This window comes from Urocampus carinirostris, chromosome 19, assembly GCF_059441175.1.
Source record: "Urocampus carinirostris isolate Australia breed hairy pipefish chromosome 19, RoL_Ucar_1.0, whole genome shotgun sequence".
Classification (NCBI taxonomy): domain Eukaryota; kingdom Metazoa; phylum Chordata; class Actinopteri; order Syngnathiformes; family Syngnathidae; genus Urocampus; species Urocampus carinirostris.
In genome coordinates, this window is record NC_142367.1 from 21,523,098 (window position 1) to 21,537,775 (window position 14,678).

Consider the following 14,678-nt stretch of genomic DNA (forward strand, 5'->3'; position numbering starts at 1 on the left):
TCAGAGTGAAAACGTTGACTTTTGAGTGAGCTTTAAAGCTTTAACTCAGATTTGGTTAACTTTTGTTTGAAGGGTTTACACAAGAGTTAAACAACAGTTCAGTCTGAGTTAGTTCAAGAAGATTCAAAACCGGTTCAAACTTTGTATATTCAAGTGAACTTTTTAACACCAAACTAGTTGAATCAGAGTGAAAACGTTGACTTTTGAGTGAGCTTTAAAGCTTTAACTCAGATTTGGTTAACTTTTGTTTGAAGGGTTTACACAAGAGTTAAACAACAGTTCAGTCTGAGTTAGTTCAAGAAGATTCAAAACAGGTTCAAACTTAGAACATTCAAGTGAAGTTTTTAACACCAAGCTCGTTGAAGCAGAGTTAAATTTTTGACTTTTGAGTGAGATGTAAAGCTTTAACTCCAGTTTGGTTAACTCTTGTTTGGAGGGTTTACACAAGAATGAAACAACAGTTCAATCTGAGTTAGTTCAAGATAATTCAAAACAGGTTCAAACTTTGTATATTCAAGTGAACTTTTTAATGCCAAACTAGTTAAATCAGAGTTAATTTTTAAACTTTTGAGTGAGATTTAAAGCTTTAACTCAGATTTGGTTAACTTTTGTTTGAAGGGTTTACACAAGTGTTAAACAACAGTTCAGTTTGAGTTAGTTCAAGAAGATTCAAAACAGGTTCAAACTTTGAATTTTTAAGAAGTTTTTAACACCAAGCTCGTGGAAGCAGAGTTAAATTTTTGACTTTTGAGTTAGATTTAAAGCTTTAATTCTAGTTTGGGTAACTCTTGTTTGAAGGGTTTGCACAAGAGTTAAACAACAATTCAGTCTGAGTTAGTTCAAGATGATTCAAAACAGGTTAAAACTTTGTATATTCAAGTGAACTTTTTAATGCCAAACTAGTTAAATCAGAGTTAATTTTTATACTTTTGAGTGAGATTTAAAGCTTTAACTCAGATTTGGTTAACTTTTGTTTGAAGGGTTTACACAAGTGTTAAACATCAGTTCAGTTCGAGTTAGTTCAAGAAGATTCAAAAAGTATTCAATATTCAAAGCAGGTTCAAACTTTGTAACGCCAAGCTTGTTAAAGTAGGTTAAAAGCTTTGACTCAAGAGTAAATCACGTTTAAATATTTGACATCTGAGTAAGTTGTTGTATAAAGCTTTAACTCTGAGTTAGTTAAAGCAGATTTGATGCTTTAAAACTGTAGCACTTTTGACATTTGAATTAACTTTCAAGCTTTAACTCAGAGTTGGTTAACGCAGATGTCAGGATTTAACTCAAACGCAAAAGCAGGTTGAAATATTTCCATTTTCAGGAGCTTCAAATATTTCACTTTGATGGCTATGTCTTGTTTTTTATTCTATTATTTTGCTGGTGAGTACCCAGAACATCAAAAGAGCTTAGTTGCCTGTAGGGCGCTGTTCGATTATTAAAATAGGTCAGTGAGTACGTTGTCACCATAACATGAGTTTTCCAGCTATAAGGAGTTTATTGCTTTAATGATTGCATTATTCATTTTGGATATCGTAAATGCACTTTTGTTCATTCACATTTTTTTAGTAAAGGGTTTACTAGCTGAATCCTTTCTTATCAGTACTTTCCCAGTAATAGTCTTCTGCACTTATCATACAACTTGACGTCTCAGGACTGTGCAGTACTAAACCTTAGAGAGGGAGTTTGCATTCCCACACGGGGGCAGATTTATTTTCTTAAAGTATTTAACTAAGTGAACTCCATCGAATTAGTTGAATTAGTGTCGCTTGAGTCTTCGTCAAGCCTCCTTTTTCGTTCTCTCTCGATCTTCTTCAAGTTCTTCCTCTGCCCATGCCTTTCTCCCAAGCTGCCGTTTCGGCTCCTCCCATGGGCGGGACAGAGAAAAGCCCCCACATGCCCCCTCCATCTCGGAGAAAAGCGTCGCGATGTCTGTCCTTGTGCGTCTGGCCTTCTGCGGCAGAGTCCTGTTATCAACAGAACTAAACAAAACATTCGGAACGGCGTGACCTGAAGCTCACTGAGTGAAAATCTTCATTGCACTCGATAAATGTAACTTGTATTTAATGAAATCCTTCATAGTAAAATGTATAAAATCCTTCACTTCTAATGCTAGATCCCAGATTTGCCTTTAAGAGTTTCATGGTCCATTTTACAAATCCACACCCCTTTCCTATTTTAACGTCGGTTTAGCAAATTTCGATGCCTTTAGGTGGTAGAATGCGTGCCTAAAATCCACTTTTTAATGGATTATTCTCTTGTTTCACTTTTCCATTCCTCGCTTTCTTGTTTTGTATATAAATCCTTTTTTTTTCTGGGTTTCATTCTCGATTGCAGCCAATCACTGCGCTACGATAGCGGTGCTAGCATGTTGCCCTCTTGCCGGAAATGTCATCGGAAAGAAATAATACCATGCTCAGGAGAGAACAGGGAGTGTTTGTGTTTGTTTGTTTATAGTCCGACTTATTTTAGTTGCATGTTTATTCTTATGAATACAAATCAATGTATTAGCACCGGGAGCTGTTGGACAAATCCATTACTTGCTAGTGCTAGCGCGTCTCTCCAGTGGTTAAAGACTTCCTGGAGTATGTGAATGGATTACCCAGACTGCAATTTAGAAAAATGTATATTATAATGGGTTACTAGGCAACGGATTTGATGTTTTAATGCTAGGGTAAAAAACTAAATGCTTATTTTGCTAGCTTATTAGCTTTAAAAGACTAAAAACATGAGGTGATCCGAGATGGTTTTATATTATATTATTATTATTATTTTGTGCGTTAAACAACAAAATTTGGCCTTTCATTTCAAGGATTTACGAGGCATGAGAGAATGCAGATTTAACCCTTATTTAAAACCTTTGAGCTTAAAGTTTTAACTCTGAGTTATGAAAGAGGATTTAATTATTGAACTCAAAAGTCGAAGCAGGTGGAAAATTTCCCTCTTCAGAGGCTTCAGAGTTTTAATTGTGAGTTGGTTAAGCAGATTGGAAGCTTTAACTCAAAAGTTAAAGTCAGTTAAAAAAAATCCTTTTCAGAAGCTTTAAAGTTTTAAGTCCGAGTTAAAGCAGATTTTGAGCTTAACTTTAAAGTTAACGCAGATTGAAAGATTTCCCTTTTGAGAAGCTTTAAAGCATTAACTCCGAGTTAATTAAAGCAGGATTTAAGCTTTAACTCAAAAGTTAAAGCAGAATGAAATATTTTCCTTTCAGAAGCTTTAAAGCTTTAAGTCAGAGTTAAAGCAGATTTTAAGCTTTAACTCAAAAGTTACAACATATTGAAATATTTACCTCTCAGAAGCTTTTAAGCTTTAACTCTGAGGATAGTCCAGGCATATTTTAAGCTTTAACTCTAAAGTTAACGCAGATTGAAAGATTTCCCTTTCGAGAACCTTTAAAGCATTAACTCCGAGTTAGTTGAAGCAGAATTTAAGCTTTAACTCAAAAGTTAAAGCAGATTGAAAGATTTCCCTTTCAGAAGCTTTAAAGCTTTAACTTCGAGTTGGTTAAACATATTTGAAGGTTTCACTCAGGAGTTAAAGCGGGTAAAACAATTTCCCTTTTCAGAACCTTTAAAGCTTCAACTCTGAGTTAGTTAAAGCAGAATTTAAGCTTTAACTCAAAAGTTAAAGCAGATTGAAAGATATTCCTTTCAGAAGCTTTAAAGCATTAACTCAGAGTTGGTTAAATCATAATTTAAGCTTTTACTCAAAAGTTAAAGCAGATTGAAAGATATTCCTTTCAGAAGCTCTAAAGCATTAACTCAGAGTTGGTTAAATCAGAATTTAAGCTTTTACTCAAAAGTTAAAGCAGAATGAAATATTTTCCTTTCAGAAGCTTTAAAGCTTTAAGTCAGAGTTAAAGCAGATTTTAAGCTTTAACTCAAAAGTTACAACATATTGAAATATTTACCTCTCAGAAGCTTTTAAGCTTCAACTCCGAGGATAGTCCAGGCATATTTTAAGCTTTAACTCTAAAGTTAACGCAGATTGAAATATTTCCCTTTTGAGAACCTTTAAAGCATTAACTCTGAGTTAGTTAAAGCAGAATTTAAGCTTTAACTCAAAAGTTAAAGCAGATTGAAAGATTTCCCTTTCAGAATCTTTAAAGCTTTAACTCCGAATTGGTTACGCAGATTTAAAGCTTTAACTCAAAAGTTAAAGCAGATTGAAAGATATTCCTTTCAGAAGCTTTAAAGCATTAACTCAGAGTTAGTTAAATCAGAATTTAAGCTTTTACTCAAAAGTTAAAGCAGATTGAAAGATATTCCTTTCAGAAGCTCTAAAGCATTAACTCAGAGTTGGTTAAATCAGAATTTAAGCTTTTACTCAAAAGTTAAAGCAGAATGAAATATTTTCCTTTCAGAAGCTTTAAAGCTTTAAGTCAGAGTTAAAGCAGATTTTAAGCTTTAACTCAAAAGTTACAACATATTGAAATATTTACCTCTCAGAAGCTTTTAAGCTTCAACTCCGAGGATAGTCCAGGCATATTTTAAGCTTTAACTCTAAAGTTAACGCAGATTGAAATATTTCCCTTTTGAGAACCTTTAAAGCATTAACTCTGAGTTAGTTAAAGCAGAATTTAAGCTTTAACTCAAAAGTTAAAGCAGATTGAAAGATTTCCCTTTCAGAATCTTTAACGCTTTAACTCCAAATTGGTCATGTAGATTTGAAGCTTTAAATCAAAAGTTAAAGCAGATTGAAAGAATTCCCTTTCAGAAGCTTTAAAGCTTTAACTCCGAGTTGGTTAAGCAGATTTAAAGCTTTAACTCAAAAGTTAAAGCAGATTGAAAGATTTCCTTTTCAGAAGTTCTAAAGCTTCAACTCCAACTCATTTAAAGCAAATTTTAAGCTTTAACTCAAACGCTAAAGCAGGGAGAAAGATTTCCCTTTTGAGAAGCTTTAAAGCTTTAACTCTGAGTTAGTTAAAGCAGATTTTAATCTTTAACTCAAAATTTAAAGCAGAGATAAAGATTTCCCTTTTCAAAATATTTAAAGACTTAAAGCCCCAGTGTGTAACGTTTGACTGTGTTGTCTGGTGCGAACGAGGGCCAGGGTCACAGAGCACAACGTGGCGGCAGGATGCCGGACAAAAATGGCGCCGATCTAACTTTCTCGACCTATGATTTTTTATCAAAATTAACATTGGTATGACAGTTCATGTTTTTTTTTGCCTTGTACTCAAATCAATGTTTTTTGTTTTACTGGATAAAAATTCCTTTTGTTCCACTAGGAGTCAATAATATTACACACTGCCCCTTTATAGAAGCATTTGCATCTTTGTGTGATTTGAGTCAAAACTAAAGATAACATTTTGGCTATTCATCAAAACCAAGATCAAACCATAACGGTAAAGGTATTTTACAGCATATTACTTTCGGGATTGTTTTAAAACGTGGGCGTTATTTTCCACAAGCGCACCCGCAGACATTTTTATGGCACTCGCCCACTTAAATCAATTAGCGGGTAAGGCACAAAGGCATAATAACCGAGTGAGCGGTGATTATCGAAAACCTGACATTCCGTCGAGTGACCCCGATAACAGCTTCAAAGTTGAAATTGAAAAAATATGAGGAGATTGCCTTGTTAGTTGACATCAGGATTAGAATGAAAAATCGAAACATTGTTGACAGGATAAACTCGCAGTTCACGGATTCTTTAAGCATTATCAGGGCCTGCTTCCTATTGGGTGTCTGGGGAAGTACAGCCTGGTGGTAACCAAAGTTCCCTTTAAGCAGCGCACAAGAAAATCTAGCCAGCTCACTAAAATGAGGGCTCAAAATTGCTAATTAAGAATATTTAATACCTATAGTGCATTATGAATGCACTATAGGTCCGTGTGAGAACCCATAGAATCATATTTCCTATCAGAAAACATCGCAGACTTAAATGTATCGTTGTGATTTTCAGCTTTGGTCACAATACCCGACCCGCTTTTTCCGTTATCGCTCGCCACTTATTGGCCCACGTCTCCCCGCAAGATGGTGTGCTGGCACCTCCCATGGGCATGCCAAGGAAGCCCCATGGGCTTCAAAATATCAACCACGAGCGCATTGATGTCTGGCTTCCTCAAGACAACACCGGACCTTTCTGCGTCAACAGCGTCTGGGTGTGCTGATTGTGTTATCAGGACCCAAACGCGTTTCTCACTCAAGTCTTTTATTTTACGGAAAATGGGGAGTCATGCACGTTAGGCAGCGGTCTGGCATGGAAAGACGGGAAGCCAGAGACCGACGAGATCGATTCCAATTGCCCGAGCAGATATCGGACAGATGGGGTCGATACCGGACAGGACAGGACAGACAGAATTGATAATGAAACAGGATATCGAAATAAACAGGACAAACTAGACGGGAACGAAACCTGGAGAGAATGCTAAACAGGACAAAAATAGACGGGGACGAAACTTTAAACCGATATTAAACAGGACAAAAATAAACGGGAACAATACCGGACAGGAAATACCAACAGAAAAACAAGACTGAGTCAAAACCCACGTCTTGCGGGGCAGAGGTTCGTTGACAGACTGACAAAGGAAAAATGAGAGCATAAAAGAGTAAAATAACACACAAATCATTTCAAAACGAGATATTATCCTCTTTCTTTTTTCTTTTGCAGTTGGACCCAGACAACACCGGTTTCATCGCAGTGGAGAACTTCACCAGCCTAGCGGAGCACCATGAGCTGCAGCTGGATCCGTCCAAACTGGACATGCTGCTAGCGCTGGTCCAAAGCAATGAGGACGGCCAAGTGTGCTACCAGGAGCTCATCGAGCTGGTCAGTGTTGATTGTGTTGCCATGGTGTGCAGTTTAAACTTTAGTAGACGCTCTAAACGAGGAGGGGAGACATCAATGGATTTTGAACTTGCAAAGAGGACCAGGAGAGGGGATTTCAGATAAGAGAATTCCATCCTGTACCAAAGCCCTCTCTTTATTAAATCATAAAGGATGCATAAAACGGATCAGCCCTAAAGGGTGTGGAATCAAAGAACAGCAACAAAGTTGTAATAGTCAAAACAATATATAAAAGTGCAAAGTGATATTTATAGTAAGAACTTGCCATCCCAAGAAATCTATCTCTCAGGTGTCCAATATTAAAAACAGAAAAAAATACAAATTAAAAAAAAAGAAAAGAAAAGTCCATGCAACGAGAATATCTCGTGCATCCATTCAATATGGTTGGTGTAAAGTGTAAAGAAGAGGCGAGCAGTTTCTTTTGAAATGACAGTGGAATAAGAAAGCTTGATGCGGTTGAGAAAATGGTTGGATCGCTTTTTTTCGGCCACTTTTTACCACGAAAGAGGAAGTCGCCTAACTCTTCCTAGTTTGTGTGTAAACATACTATAAGTCAAGTCAAGTCATTTTTATTTGTATAGCCCTTAATCACAAAGAGTCTCAAAAGTCTTCCTGTTTCCTGTTTCATTATCAATTCTATACTGTATCTCCAGCGCTCTAAGAACTTTGACATTTTTATTGTGTAATATCTCACACATCCATTCAACATAGTTGGTGTAAAGAAGAGGCGAGCCGTTTCTTTTGAAATGACAGTGGAATAAGAAAGCTTGATGCGGTTGAGAAAATGGTTGGATGGCTTTTTTTCGGCCACTTTTTACCACGGAGGAGGAGCTCTTGAAGCGCATCTTCCAAGAGTAAGTTAAACTTCACTTAATTTATTTTCATAGAGCATATTATTTTATTTTTTAATACAAAACAATACATGTTACGTATACCAGCCGTAAACATACTTGTATGAACCTCAAACATACAAAATATAGCACTGAAGCAACTTACGAACAAATTCAACTTACGATCGATCTCGTTCGTAAGTAGGGCAACGTTTCAATCTTTTTATCGACAAACCTCTCACAGATTTCAAAAATGAAAGCTTTATTTATAATCCCAATCCGAAACAAAACGAATCATCCTTCAGCAGACTCGTTTCCCGCCACGTCCGATGATGCAACATGAGCTTCTAAATATTGCACTTGCATCTTTCCTCCCTCCAGGAGGTCCAATCAGAGGAGCGCTTCAATAATAAGCCCTCACATGTTGTTCTTCCAAGCTAGCCAAACTTTCGTCACATTCCCAAAAGCGTTGAAACGGGATCAAACGAGCGCCACTTGGTCCTCTGTGATGTATATTCTTTTTGTTTTTGACTGGAAATGGCACCTCGAACTTCTATCAGATGCTTGGTGTTGATTAAAGCATGAAAGGCGATCATATGACCTCAAATTTGGGGGTAAAACCAGCAAGGTGGGCTCCACACGGGGGCAGATTTATTTTCCTTAACGGATTAACTAAGTGTACTCCATCGAAATCGACCGAATTAGTGACGTTGGAGTCTCTGGCAAGCCCTTTTTCTCAAGTCCTTTAGCTCTCTTCTGATTGGCCCAAGTCTCCTCGCAAGATGGTGTGCCGGCTCCTCCCATGGGCGTGCCAATGAAGCCCCCTGGGCTTCACCATCTCATCGAAGAGCGACGCGATGTCTGGAACAACCCAAACAACATTGAGCGTTTCTATGTCATCAGGGCCTTTCTGCGTCTGGATGTGCTGATTATCTTATCAGCCTTATGTCCCATTCCTGCCGTTCCTGTAAACAACATTTTCTCCTAGGGTGCCCTGACATCGCACCACATCCCAGCCAGTCAATATATATCAATCCCCGATCCAAGCTCTGTTCCCCTGTCCCGGCTACCCATATCCTGATTGTTTCCTGTATCGATCCCTGATCCAAGCTCCGTTCTCATGTCCTGGCTACCCGTATCCTGATTCTGTTTCTTGTATCGATCCCTGATCCAGGCTCCATTCTCCTGTCATGGCTACCTGTATCCTGATTGTTTCCTGTATCGATCCCCGATCCAAGCTCCGTTCTCCTGTCCTGGCTACCCGTATCCTGATTCTCTTTCCTGTATTGATCCCCGATCCAAGCTCTGTTCTCCTGTCCCGGCTACCCGTATCATGATTCTCTTTCCTGTATCGAACCCCGATCCAAGCTCTGTTCTCCTGTCCCGACTACCTGTATCCTGATTCTCTTTCCTGTATTGATCCCTGATCCAAGCTCTGTTCTCCTGTCCCGGCTACCTGTATCCTGATTCTCTTTCCTGTATTGATCCCCGATCCAAGCTCTGTTCTCCTGTCCCGGCTACCCGTATCATGATTCTCTTTCCTGTATCGAACCCCGATCCAAGCTCTGTTCTCCTGTCCCGACTACCTGTATCCTGATTCTCTTTCCTGTATTAATCCCTGATCCAAGCTCTGTTCTCCTGTCCCGGCTACCTGTATCCTGATTCTCTTTCCTGTATCGAACCCCGATCCAAGCTCTGTTCTCCTGTCCCGACTACCTGTATCCTGATTCTCTTTCCTGTATTGATCCCTGATCCAAGCTCTGTTCTCCTGTCCCGGCTACCTGTATCCTGATTCTCTTTCCTGTATTGATCCCCGATCCAAGCTCTGTTCCCCTGTCCCGGCTACCCGTATCCTGCCCGATTCTGTTTCCTGTGTTGATCCCTGATCCCTGGCTTCCCGCTCGTCCCGGCTACCCGACTTGTTCCGATCTCTGACCACGCTCCTTTCTCCCGTTCCGGCTGCCCGACTTGTTCCGATCTCCAACCACGCTTCGTTCGCGAGGGCTTCCCGCTCCTCCTGCCCAGCAAGCAACAGATCGCTATCTTTTCCTCTCGCCCTGACTTCCCCGATCCCTTAATAAGGATTGTGTGAAACGTTACGCATTTGGGTCCACTGCTAGTTCCGGTTGTGACAATAAACCGTTAAAGGCTGGAAAGGAGTCAAGAGTCTCTTCGCAGGCTTCCGTCACCTTTTGAAAATATTTCCAGGCGTTATGGTTATCGCTAATGACTATCGAGCCGGGAGGGTATTGACCGTGCGCTGCGGCTAATTAATCCATCTAGGACAATCGACTACGGCTGAGAGCAGTTTGCGCGGTAGACAATGTGCAGACCTTTCCTCGTGCACACCTGCTGCTCGACATTTCGACCATTCGGCTGTCTTTTAAGGGTGTTGCTATCTTAGCACTTAGCTTCCTCATCCAAGCATTCAATCAACAGTATCTATTCCTCTTTTAGTATTTAGTTTCCGCTAATTCTATTAGCATGATGTCCTTGTTATAGCGTTCATGTGTTCATCTAAACCAGGGGTGTCAAACTCATTTTAACTCGGGGGCCACACGATAGAACAAACATTCTGTCAGGGGCCGGACTAGTAGATTCAAGAGAAAGAAAAAGAGAGAAAGAAATAAGCGAAAGAGGGAGGGAAAAAAAGAGAGAGGGCGGGACAAAGAAAGAAAAAGAGAGAGCGGGAGAAACAAAAGATAAAAAGTCGTGAGAGAGGGGGGAAAAGAAAGGGAGAGGAAGAAAGAAATCCAAAGAGAAATAGAAAGACACAAGGAGAGAAAAGAGAAAAGAAAGCGCGAAGGGTATGAAGAGAGAAAGATAAGAGAGAAAAGGAAAAAAGAAAGTCAGAGCAAAAGAGGTTAAAAGACACAGAGAGAGAAAGAGAGAGAGAGAGAGATACAGATACAAGTACAAGTACAGTGTCTTTGTGAGAAGCAAGTTGACATATTTCAACCTGCAGCTTGTTTTTCTCTTGCGCTTCTCTGAGTGTTGTCTCGCGGGCCGGATTTAATCCCTTAGCAGGCCGCCCGTGTGACACCCCTGATTTAAAGGATGTCATCGACGCCCCCAGAGAGACTCTCACCTTGTAATTATATTTATGGCTCCTCCCGTATTCATTGTCACGTGTAATTACTTCGAAAACCTCTCGATATCTATAGGCGTATCCTGTGTTACCGTGGTAACAGGCACCCACATGCTGTACCCGTTTTAACTTTCTACCTGACACTGACAGTTTTTAAATGATGTTTTTCCGATATCGCTTTATTTTACAGCGTGGTAATAGAGTGAAGAAACTAAATGATAGTAAAAAATGGGCAAATCATGATTTTTTTTGTATACCCCTTAATCACAAGAAGTCTAAAAGGGACGATTACAGACTACGGACTATTATTACACATCCCCTGATCTAAAACCTACATGAGGGAAATGGAAAACTCAAAAACCACAATATGAGGTAAATAAAGAAACCTATTACATCATCCCCTGATCTAAAACCAACATGAGGGCAAGGAAAAACTCCACAACCTTACCAAGTGGAAAGAGAAGAAACCTATTACACCATCCCCTGATCTAAAACCAACATGAGGGCAAAGAAAAGCTCAAAAACCTGAGCATGAGGAAAATGAAGAAACCTATTGCACCATCCCCTAATCTAAAACCTACATGAGGGCTAGGAAAAACTCAAAAACCTCATTATGAGGTAAATGAAAGAACCTATTACACCATCCCCTGATCTACAACCAACATGTGGGAAAGGGAACACTCAAAAACCTCAACATAAGGGTAAATAAAGAAAGCTATTACACCATTCCCTGATCTAAAACCAACATGTGGGAAAAGGAAAAACTCCAAAACCTGAGCATGAGGTAAATGAAGAAATCTTCTACACCATCCCCTGATCTAAAACCTACATGAGGGAAAGGGAAAACTCAAAAACCTCAACATGAGGTAAATGAAGAAAGCTATTACACGATTCCCTGATCTAAAACCAACATGAGGGCAAGGAAAAACTCAAAAACCTCAACATTAGCTAAATGAAGAAACCTATTACACCATCCCCTAATCTAAAACCTACATGAGGGCTAGGAAAAACTCCATAACCTGAGCATGAGGTAAATGAAGAAACCTATTGCACCATCCCCTAATCTAAAACCTACATGAGGGCTAGGAAAAACTCCATAACCTGAGCATGAGCTAAATGAAGAAACCTATTACACCATCCCCTGATCTAAAACCAACATGTGGGAAAGGGAAAACTCAAAATCCTCAACATGAGGTAAATGAAGAAAGCTATTACACCATTCCCTGATCTAAAACCAACATGAGGGCACGGAAAAACTCAAAATAAGGAAATAAATTATTATTATCTAAAATTTATATATTGGGCGCCATGGCAACCATGACAATAATAAAATTAAAATAAAACGTCAAATCGTATCCTGATCGAAAATGTGAAGATGCATTTCATTTTTAGCGAATTCGGCTTCTTACGATTTACTCGTTCCTCCCCCCTCTTGCCCACAAGGACTCAAGATCAACCAAAGTTAGACCGTTTTTTGGCAGTGCAAGCTAAATAAACGCGTTGGCACTTTCTTTTTCCGTTTCTTGTCGCGTTGAACATCAGAATCGGCTCTTTTATTGTGTTCCAGGTGCTTTGTGTCACATTTTATCACGAAAGCCACTCGCTAACTTTGATTTGGGGATGATTGCTTTGTTAGCGGTTCCCTCCGCCATCGGGATTATTTTTGTTTTAGCATAAATGGTTTGACTTTCAGATGAAACATGGGAGGGCTTGGGGGTAATAGAGTACATGTAATGGCGTAATCAAGATACAAAAATTGTAATCGTATTCTCATACGGTTACATAAAGAAAGACGTAAGAAAATCACAGGTATATCTTGTAGAAATAGGGATTACTTTGCAGGATTACAAATGTATTTAAAAGCATTTTTACGTTATATTCAATAAATATATACAGACGCTGCCCGACTTACGAGCAAGATTGTCAAGACCAGAACGGAGACAGGACCCACTTGCGTGACGTTTCTCACAGGTTTTATTAGAAGAAAGAGAAAGGGTTGTGCCCACGATCCGGTGATCGCTGGGCGCGGGAAGCAGGTCGATATGAATGTGGTGTCGGGAATGGAAAAAAACGGGTCGAAAGCCAGGGGAGGAGAGTAGATGTGGTCAGGATCAAAAAACGGGTCGAAGCCGGGAAAGAGGAAAGAGGAAGGACTTCGCTAGGCGCGGGAAGCAGGTCGCTCTGATTGGGAAACGGGTCTTCCGTGGCGAGCGATGGCGGTGTCAGGGACGGAAAAACGGGTCAGTAGCCGGGACAGGAGAGGTAAAACGTGGTCTGGGTCGGAAGCGAGTCGGAAGCCAGCAAAGGAGAGTAGACGTGGTCGGGGACAAAAAGAGGTCGGAAGCCGGGACGGGAGAGTAGACGTGGTCAGGATCAAAAACAGTTCGAAGCCGGGGACAGACGGGAGCAAAAACAGCAGGTGGGAGTTAGGGTAAAAAAAACCTTGCCTGGAATAAACTGAGGTTCGTAGACGGACTGACAACGGGTGACAGATAGACGTGGGTTTAAATAGGGACAGGGAGCCAATCAGAGTCCGAGGCAGTTGGCGCTAAATGAGCGGGCACAGGTGCTTCACATCAGTAATCATGACAGAGATTCTGGATCTGGACAATCGTTCGTAAGTTGCTTCAGTGCTATATTTTGTATGTTTAAGGTTTATAGAAGTAACCTGTATTATTTTGTACTAAAAAAGGAAAGATTTCATAAAATAATATGATTTATAAAGATAAATAAAGTAAAGTGTAACTCACTTTTGGAAGATGCGCTTCAAGAGGTCCTCCGTGGTAAAAAGTGGCAGAAAAAAAGCGTTCCAACCATTTTCTCAACCGCATCAATCTTTCTTATTCCACTTTCATTTCAAAAGAAACGGCTCGCCTCCTCTTTACTCTTTACACCAACCATATTGAATGGATGCACGAGATATTAAACGATCAAAACGTCAAAGTTCTTGGCGCGCTGGAGATACAGTATGGTATGTTTACACACAAAGTAGGAAGAGGAAGCGGGTTTCTTCTTCGGGGTGGATGCTGGGTGACTTCTCACAGCTCCACACGCCGGTAGTGGCGGAAAGAAGCACTACATGTCATGGTTGCCATGGCCCCCAATTGGCCCCCGCCGTTTGGCGCCAGCTTCTGTCACGGTTGCCCAATTGGCCCCACCCATAGACACCGGCTGAAGCTCATTGACAGATTGCTCCCTGTCACTTCTTAAACGCTGTCCTGTGAGTCGCCTTGGGTCGGTGCGTCTGAGAATCTCTGTCTTTCCTTTTGTTTTTGCTCCTGTTTTGCCCCCGCCACGTTCTGTTTGATTTTGACTTTTTCCGTTCCCGACACCGTCATCGCTAGCCACGGAAGTCCCACTTCTCCTTTCCCCAATAAAACTGTGAGTAATGTTACACGAGTGGGTCCTGTTTCCTGTTCTGGTCCTGACACTGCAGTAATGTCGTGTACTCGGAAAAAGGTGAACACAATACAAAATCTAACTTACAGAGATGGCTGGATATTTTTCGACATCCCGAAAAAATGTTTTCGTATCTACCGTTTTGCGTAAGTCGAATGGTCGAAAGTAGGGGAGCGTCTGTAATACTGTAGTACAGTGTGTGTTAGTTTGAAGTCATTCTACTGTTTTCCTTGTTTTCATTAGCTTTGTTTACATTCGCCATATCCTGTCGCATCTCTTTCTGCAGTCTGAATTATTACTCACACACGCAGCACACTCAGGACCCCCTTTCACCTGTGGAGCTGTCCAAGGTGCTTGACTACAAACAGGGTTGGGTAGGGTTACTTTAACTTGATTACTTTCAATTACTTTTGCATTACTCCTATACCAAATATGCTAATAAAAGACAAAAGAAAATAAATATGAATAAAATGACTCAATTTTGTGCAGGCTTCGGGAGTAACCGAATACATGGAACGGCAAAAATGATGTTGGCAAGCTGTTTGGATTTATTTTCATTTTGTTTCTGTCGCATT

General features: G+C 40.2%; 1 protein-coding gene across 2 annotated transcripts in view; it reads left to right on the forward strand.

Moving 5' to 3' along the window:
* The window catches only part of rhbdl1 (rhomboid, veinlet-like 1 (Drosophila)), an 82,293-nt gene that overhangs the window by 36,942 nt on the left and 30,673 nt on the right, over positions 1-14,678 (forward strand). For both annotated transcript variants that reach the window (XM_088323569.1, XM_088323570.1), the window contains one exon: positions 6,610-6,768. In XM_088323569.1, the coding sequence (XP_088179695.1) occupies positions 6,610-6,768 (159 nt within the window). The remainder of the gene's footprint in view (positions 1-6,609; positions 6,769-14,678) is intronic.